This window comes from Caretta caretta, chromosome 6 (genome assembly GCF_965140235.1).
Source record: "Caretta caretta isolate rCarCar2 chromosome 6, rCarCar1.hap1, whole genome shotgun sequence".
NCBI lineage: Eukaryota > Metazoa > Chordata > Testudines > Cheloniidae > Caretta > Caretta caretta.
Window position 1 is genome coordinate 120,879,833 of NC_134211.1, and position 8,622 is coordinate 120,888,454.

Sequence of the window (8,622 nt, forward strand, 5' to 3'; positions counted from 1 at the left end):
AAATTTTCAGACAGAAGTGGGATTTAAGTATGTCTTTTCAAAATAGCAATTAAGCAATACGAACTTCCAAGAAGTGAAATTGAATCAATATGCATCTATTTGACCAACTGAAACTTGATCATACAAGTAAGGTATCAAAATCCATAGGCTTTTCTATGGTGCTCATAACTATACTATTTAAGCACTATTTGAGTTTATCCTTACAACACCTGTGAAGAGCTCTGTGTAAGTCTGAAAACTTCTCTCACCAACAGAAGTAGGTCCCATAAAAGATATTCTCTCACCCACTGTGTCTCTCAAACACCTCTATAAAGCATGCAGTGATTATTTTCTTAGTTGTAAAATGGAGATGAAACAGAGGCCACACCAAAAGTATAACAGAGCCAGATCTTAAGTCCTGTCCAGTGCCTTGAATACAAAACCAGTTTAAACGAATGGAAAAAATATATAGTACCAACATTAAAAACCATAAGTTACATAGTTACTCACCTACAGTATACCAGCTGGCATCTGTCAATTTGTTGATAACAGCTTCTTGAAAGGATCCATCAGGCATCTTGGTTTCAACCATTGCACCAACCTGTGAGATAAAATACTTAAAAATTATTATATTATATACACTTATAGTCCCAGATTCATACAGTGGAGGTAAAACATACCAATTCTTTCAGAAAGATTTGGGGGTGGGGGTTTGGCAGGAAAGAGACTCATTTAAGTTTCACTATCCTTGTGAAATGCATGCATTGGTTACATAGCCTCCAAAGTGAAAAATCATTAACCAAATCACATTTTAATCTGACTTGGTTTTCGTTAGCAGTGGGCAGTGAAATAAGCATACTAGGATCCCTACTGTGACCTTTGTATTATAACAACAAGAGGTAAGGTTATAAGTTTTTTTTATTTTAAATGTTAATAAATATCATGGCAGAGGTGCAGGAAAACAAGGATACTTCATGGAAGTTGCGGGGGGAGAATGGGGGCCTTGGACAGTGAGCCGAGCCCACCCCACACTCACTCCGCAGCAATGGGTCCTATCCAATGGGGCTGGGCTCAGCTCCCCACATTGAGTGTTACAAGCTGACCCATATGGTCACAGTATTAATCAAATGTGGCCCTCTGTCTCTACAGAGGGGTGGACACACTAAACCTGAGTGGTGCTGTGACCACCTGGGCCAACTTGCAACATTCAAAGGGGAAAGGTGCAGCTTCTGCAGTTGTCATAGATTTTATTCAAATTTAAGATCTAAGCCACTAATCCAACACTTTAACAGTATAAGTAGTGGTATATGTGTCTATAGCATAAGAATATAAAGCCTTTGTTATTACATACATTTACTCTTTGAACTCAAACATCAAGTAGATATGCTTCACTGTCAACTGGACAATACACCAGGGTTTCTAAACTTGGTCTAGATTTTGACAACAGCATTTGCCAGTGCATTTGAGGAAGCAGAAGAGGCGGTAAGGACAAGGGAAAGGCAAAAACCCCAAGGAAATAAATAAATATTAGTCACCTGTTCTAACAGTTCCTGAGCTAACCTGAATATATATCTTGTTTACGCCTGTCTAATGTCTGTAGTTTGCTTGACATAGTTGACCTTCCCCAATTTATGTGCAACATATTTACAAAAATAGTCTTGCCTACAATAACATTTCCATACAAAACTAACTATGTCAAAGGCATAGGGATAAACATCTTTTAAAAACTAAAATATTAGCTAATAAGGATAATTACTCATTGAGGGCCTGATCCAAAGCCCGTGGAGGTTTTTCCATTGAATTCAACCGACTATGGATTAGATGGTCAATGTCTAAACTGTCTAAATGTAAAATAATTATAATTTAACTGTACATTTGAAAAACATGCTGCATACATACTCTTAAAGGTCCTTTTACTTGGTCGTCTTGCACTAACTGAGCTGAGTTATCCTGTTTCAGGATCACCTGAAAAATATTTTATAAACAGATATATACGTTTCACTTTCATACTACCAAAAAGCATGCACAACATTCCTTATGACGACATCTAAAAAGTTAGAAAATACAACCCTTATCTATCAAAATTGCTAACATTATTTAGTACAAACAATACGACATTGTTTGAATTTACAAGGAGCCCAGGTGCCATCTGAATTACCAAGTAAATACCATGCATTCAATAACTACTAACTGATTCATCAAGTTGGGTAAGAGGATCTCTCACCTAAATCGAATCTCAGATATACCACGAAAAAAATGTACAATTTTTTATACAATTATGAGGTTGGACAACAATACAATCCTGGCTTTACCTGCAGTGGGCCACTAGGCTAGAGGCTTAAGAGTTATACTTCTCTCACATCTGTAGCATTCACTATTAAAAAAGCCCCCATATTTCCAGGAGAGAGAATTTCCTGCAGAATCCACACTTTACTGCAGAGTTATGATTCAGAACCTAAGGGCTTGTATACATGGTAACAGGAATCAAAATAACTAAAATCAGTTAAAATTCACACCTTTAGGTATTTTGGTATAAGTCAGTATGTGGACATTCTTTAGAGTGCCCACACACAGACTTGCACACTAAAGTTGTGAATTTAAACCAATTAAGTTTTTTTAATTCCAGTTACTGTGTACACAAGCCCTAAGTTTTCCTTCCACAAAAATTATGCTTTCAGCTCTCATAGTTGTGAGGACAACCTTGAAAATATGTAGAATCCTGTGTGGATACAAAATTTGTATCTGCATCCAACCTGCAAAAATGATCCCTGCATATAAAGCAGATATCCGCAGATTTCTAAGGTTCTAGATACAAAATTTGCACCCATTTTCGATCTGCAATCTGCAAAAATGGTCCATGGATTTGCAGAGCTCTAAAAATTGGATTGATGTTTGCCACTTCCTGCAGAGAGACTGCAAACAAGATCTTAAAGAGATGTAAACTGGGTCATTCATTTCCACAGGCTGTTAACTTTGAAACTTAAAGATGAATGTAAGATGTCAACATTGTTAATTATTTTACCACTGATCATTTTAACAGAAACATCTAGCTAATGTATTTTTCCTACAAAATGCTTCCCACATCTTTGCAGTGGCCAAGAGTCATGATCTTTGCATCTACCAAAATGTCCAAGTTCCTCCCAAAAAACTTATACAATGTAGTTATTCTTTGTCAATATAAAAATCAATGGCACACTAAAACATGAACACGAGGACATAAAATAAACTACAGTTAATATTAAAAGTGACACAGGAGCTACTGTACACATTGTATTATTCATTTTCTTATTTAAGGTGTAGCAGGCAGACCCATGTGCTTGTGAAAAGCCCTACTGAACTCAATGGACTTGGCATAGGCACAAGGTGTGGCCACGCGCACCTAACTGCAAGATCAGGCTTAACTAACTCAAAATGTCAAATTTTAAAATTTAAATGAGATAGTAGCAGGATTTCCAGTCTGTCACAGCAACGTTAGAGATCCCAGGAACCGTACAGTGGAGTACACAGGGCCCTAACTATGATCCAGGGGGAAAAAACTCACATCTCAAAATAATCTAAATAGTCTGTGGACCAGTGCAGATCAAAAAAGTGGAATCCATTGCTTTCCACAACAATGCCCTCATTCAAACAGATTTTAAGAAGTGCCACCAAAATTCCATAATTTGCTTATTGGTGACAAGAAAAGAAGAGATTTGTTTTGAAATTCAGGGAAGGTACTTTGACATAAAGTGATGAGGTCCTATAAGCACCCAGACAGATAGGACAACAAAAGTACAAAAGCACATAGAAACTATTTGATCTAAGATGTGTACAAAAAAAGAACTGATTTCATCCAATTTTTTTGTCACTGTACTAGCTCATGTACATTGTCCTGAATGCTAGGCTAGAAGGTAGAAAATAGGAACAAAGTGCAAAGTAAATTTTTGGATCTACTCTGCATGCTGTGTAAACATGTATGTTTGGACAGTTTCATTGTTGATCTCCATCTTTTATAAACGAGAGTGTTAAAAAAAAAAAGAAAGAAAGCAATTTAAAAGGAATGCCAAAACAAAAAAATGTTTCCTCCTGTATCAATGTACACTAAGTTTTAGCACAATCCTTGCCTTGGAAAGACATTGCACAGAAATTTCATACAGGTAGAGCTTGTTGCTTCGAAACCATTTAAAAACATTTGTTTACATTTAACAGACATCTCATGGACCATTCTGAAAAACCGTTCAATGGAACTAATTTTTATCTCCTCTTTGTTTCCTAGCTATAAAAAACTGAGGATGTCTGCAGGATATAGAATCTTTGCTTCTGAAGAATCTTTGCTCCTGGTTCTTGTTGCTCACCTAAAGCCATAATCCTCTATTTATGGCATCAACATTGATTACTGTGGAACTGATGTAGTCACAAACAGAAGGTTATAACTGCAAATGAGAAATAAAGTAGCAAGAGCAGATAAACTTATTTTAAGGACTATTTTTATGCTAGTACCCTTGGGAAAAAACATTTAGATATGACAAACATAATTGCATCAATATAGAATTACTTTAAAAAAAAAAATCTTCCCAAGAAATGTTTACAGCTTGGTATAACCTACACTAATTTTAAGGGGTATGATTTTCCTTGACAATCCTTTTAATATATTTTCTAATAAAAAAAACAAGGAAAGCAATAGCACTAATGTCATAAACCCTACCTTGACTTTCACCAGCCGTTTCACTGTCTTAATCTTTGCCTCACAAAAGGCACCACGGTACTTGGCACTGACATCAGTTCCCACTGTCAGGTAGGCAGGCTCATCTGCTGCCTAACAAAGGAGAGTAAATTAGAACATCATTTAGTCTTATATTTTACAAAAGTGTATTCTGTTAAAATAAAATAAATAATAATAACAATAATAATTACTGTCTTTACAGTTGCATCATCATATATTCAAATATACACCCAAACTTTTAGTCCTACTGATCATTTCTTAATCAGATCATAAATGATGATTTATGTTGCTTTCAATATTGCAGACAGCCTAATTTTTCTTTACACTAAGATCTGACGTACGCTAAAATCTAGAACGTCAACTCTTTCCTAATAGTGGCCATTGATTTTGCTCCAATTAAATCTGTAGAGCATGTCAAGTGTTTGTTTTTTCCCCCCAGATATACACATTTTTACCAAGGTGCTGTGCATAACATTTTAACCATATTTAAAGTTTCATTGCACAGAAATTGTTTCTAAGCAAAACATACAACTTCAATCAAACAGACAGTGTAAGAAAAATGAGTGGTACAGATTTTTCCCATGTAATTATTTTCATGTCCCCATTTTGCAAGAATGTACTAATAGACATTTAAGTGCAGAAATACAATTTAAAATAGCAATTTTTTTTTTTAAAAAAAAGAAACTTAAGTAACTGATGAAAAATGAGTAAGAATGAACCAGTGGTTATGGTTTGTAGCACAACTTTGCAGCATACACAAATCATTATGATCCAAAGAAATATATCAGCTTTGCCAGTAAATTTCAGCATATTGGGCTGGCTAAAAAGCTTACATCACACTGAGTTTATAGATACATTTTTTGCTCCAGGAATTTTGACGCCCCCCCCCCCAATTTTATCAGTCTCAGATGGTCTCAGAAATACCAGTTCAATAATCTCAAAGAGAACTGAAGCATATGCTTACAAACAGAGGTAGAAAGATAAATTCAAGAATGAAGATAATTTCAATAAATTGCTATGAACAAAACAATATGAAAGTGATATTTCATTTTGAATGGAGCTGCATCTCAGACAATTGCAATTTCAAAATTTATACAATAACCATAACCTTTATGTACTTAAAAATATCCTAGATTTCTGTTGTTTCAATGAAGAAAAAAAAAGTGTTCTATGGTGCTCTCAACAGCAGATTTTCTGAAGGAAAAACAGCAAAAGAGCTACAGAAAAGTTTGTTGTAACCTTTCAAACAAGTATATTAAATGTTATTTTTCTCGCTTGAAAGGTCTTTGTTAAGATTTATTTTTCCCCAAAAATGTGTGCAAGTTTACCACATTCAAGAACATTTGTGTGTACCTGGGAATTATTATTTTACATTTTATTTTCTTTATTTGACTTTTACAATGATCAATAAAGTTATGCGAAGTTACTATATTAAAAAAACAAGCTACAGTAAAATAGGAAATCAATACATGCAATGAAATATTTTGTGTTGATAACGAACATAAATAATGAACTATTTTTTGCTTGTCTCTGCATCTAAGAAGTGTTTCCCTCCATGTTACTTATCCTGCAATTGTTAAGCCTTTGCTCTGGAAAAACTGAAACTGCTAAGGAAGGACAAAAGCTGTGGTTTTGCAAACTCACAAAAGCTACAGCCAACACAGGAAGCATTTAAAGATAGTACTCCAAATGACAACAAGTCAAAGGCATCCTATGTTTCCAAAGTGTTGTTACTGCATAGGTGAGGGATTGGGATGAGCTGCCCTTCAGTGAGGGAGAAGGGATGGGATTTCATTCCATTCAACATGTGCCGATTTCCACAGCCAACTTTATTCTGCTGTTGTTCAACAAAGATACACTGATTAAAAGTGAAACCAATAAGGTGACTGGTGCAGGGAGAAGAGAAAGAGCATAAATGCTTCCCCTACTCCTCTTCTCAGGACCTGGACAAACTTACCTTCATCTTTGAAGGTTATTTGAGGGATTCCAGCTCAAAGATTTCTCTTGAACCCAGTTACACAGAAAAAAGCTAGAAAACAAGAGAAGGAAGATGATCAGACACACATCTGCATGCATGTGGATTGATTTCAAAAGAAAACATCTTGATCTGGGGAGAACATAATTCAGCTACTAGCATATGGCAGATTATTAAACACACCCCTCCACACTGTTTACACGCATCCCTCCACCCTCCAAGCACACCCACCCCTTACATCCCTAAAGCATTCCCTCCACAGGAAGCCTCCGAGCCCCACTTGCTGCCCTGTGTGCAGCTGGAGGGGACAGCGAGAAGTGCTGAAAAGGGGTCCTTGCCGGGGACAAATGGGCCCTTGAAGATCTGGGCAAGAAGCCGCTACTACCTCCTTTTCCTTCCCGCTTTGGCTGCCTCCTGCTCTTCCTCAGCCCCTCCGTGTGTCAGGTCGCCATTGCTCCCTCTGCCTTTGCACCATTTCAAGCAAGAAGACGCTCCACACACACAGCGCAGGCAAAAATAATAATACTACTACTACTAAGCTGCTGGCAGCCCAGCTGCTGGGACAAGGGCAGCTCCTGCGCACGAGAGACCAGGCCCCCAGCCGCCCCCTTCCCCTCTCAACTTTCTCAAGCACAAGAAGAGAGCTTAGGAAGGACCCTCCCCTCCCCTCTCCCCCAGAAGGCTTTAGACTGGGACGCAGAGAGGAGTTAGACCAAGGGTTCCCCACCCCCCCTGCCTCCCCAACTAACCTCCAGCCCCCCAACGCCTCCCCACCTCAAATACCTTCCAGCCCCTCAACGCCTCCCCACACCCCCCCTCCTCAAATACCCTTCACCCCCCCCAACACACACAACCCAAACCCCACCGCTGCCAGGGGGTGGCCCTCAGCAGCAGCCCGCTCCCCAGCGGGGGGAGGAGGAGGAGGGGGACACTCGCCCACCCAGAGGGTGGGAAGCGAGGTCCCCGTGCCCCCTGAAGCTGAGCAGGGAAGAGCTGATTGGAGACGCGGGAGGGGGGCGGGCAAGGGAAACCTGCCGACTGCCCCCACCCCCGAGAGGGCTGACGGGGGCGTTCCCCTACCCGGGGCCGGGAGATAAGGCGCCCCCGTCCTCCCTGCCGCGAAGGGGGGCCCTCAATCAGAGAAGGGAGGGGAGGAAGCGCCGGTCACCGCGCTGGGATGGGGGGTGGAGTTCGGCGGGCGAAAGGAGTCCGAGTCCCCCGCTGACTGGAGCCGAACCGGGGGGGGGTGGGTGTCCTGCCTCCTCCGTGACTGGGTGCGGGAGCCCCGATCCCCCGATCGAGGGGTTTCGGGGACCCCGATCCCCCTTCCCCCGGGACGGCAGCGGAGTTGCGGCTGCTGAGCCGCTCACTGCCCTCCTGCTCCGTCCCCCTACCTTTAAACTCAGAGCCAAGTAGGGATCTGCTGCGAGCCCGGCCCAGCTCCCAGCCCCCAGCCCCGCTCGCGGCAGGCGCCTCAGAGACAGCGGCGGCGGCGGAGGCAGCGGTGGCTCGGCTCGGCTCCGCTCCACCCCCCTTCCAGCCCGGACTCGTACCGAATCACCAGCGATCAGCCAAATAACAAGCTGTTGAGCAGTATCTGCCCTGCTCGAACTCCCATTGGCCCTTCGTGACGCCCAGGGGGCTCTACCCAGCCCGGATTGGGCGCCGCGGACAGCCCCCTCCCATTGGTCACAGGATACCAGTGAGACCAGATTGGTCAACAGACGACGCAGGTAAAACAACGGGGACTTTTGATTGGTGAATCGGTGGAACTCGAGTCGATTGGACATTTCTGAAGTGAAGTAATCGTTCACCTCACGCTGATTGGTATGAACTCGATCCGGATGTAGCTTCGCGTGCGATGATTGGCAAGCATGAAGGTCAGGAAGAGCAGCGGGGCGATGTGATTGGTGCGGACTGTGTCATAGCAATGGAGAGGGGGCGGAGCCAGAGGCCCTGCAGCGGC

The 8,622-nt window shown here is 41.3% G+C and overlaps 1 protein-coding gene across 3 annotated transcripts in view; it reads right to left on the reverse strand.

The window, feature by feature from the left end:
• Positions 1–8,203, reverse strand: part of ARID4A (AT-rich interaction domain 4A) — a 70,467-nt gene extending 62,264 nt beyond the window's left edge. For all 3 annotated transcript variants that reach the window (XM_048851994.2, XM_048851991.2, XM_048851990.2), the window contains exons 1-5: positions 8,051–8,203; positions 6,639–6,710; positions 4,664–4,774; positions 1,879–1,944; positions 490–580 (exon numbers count right to left, since the gene is read on the reverse strand). In XM_048851994.2, the coding sequence (XP_048707951.1) occupies positions 490–580; positions 1,879–1,944; positions 4,664–4,774; positions 6,639–6,644 (274 nt within the window). In that variant the 5' untranslated portion in view covers positions 6,645–6,710; positions 8,051–8,203. The remainder of the gene's footprint in view (positions 1–489; positions 581–1,878; positions 1,945–4,663; positions 4,775–6,638; positions 6,711–8,050) is intronic.
• Between the last annotated feature and the right edge of the window lie 419 nt (positions 8,204–8,622).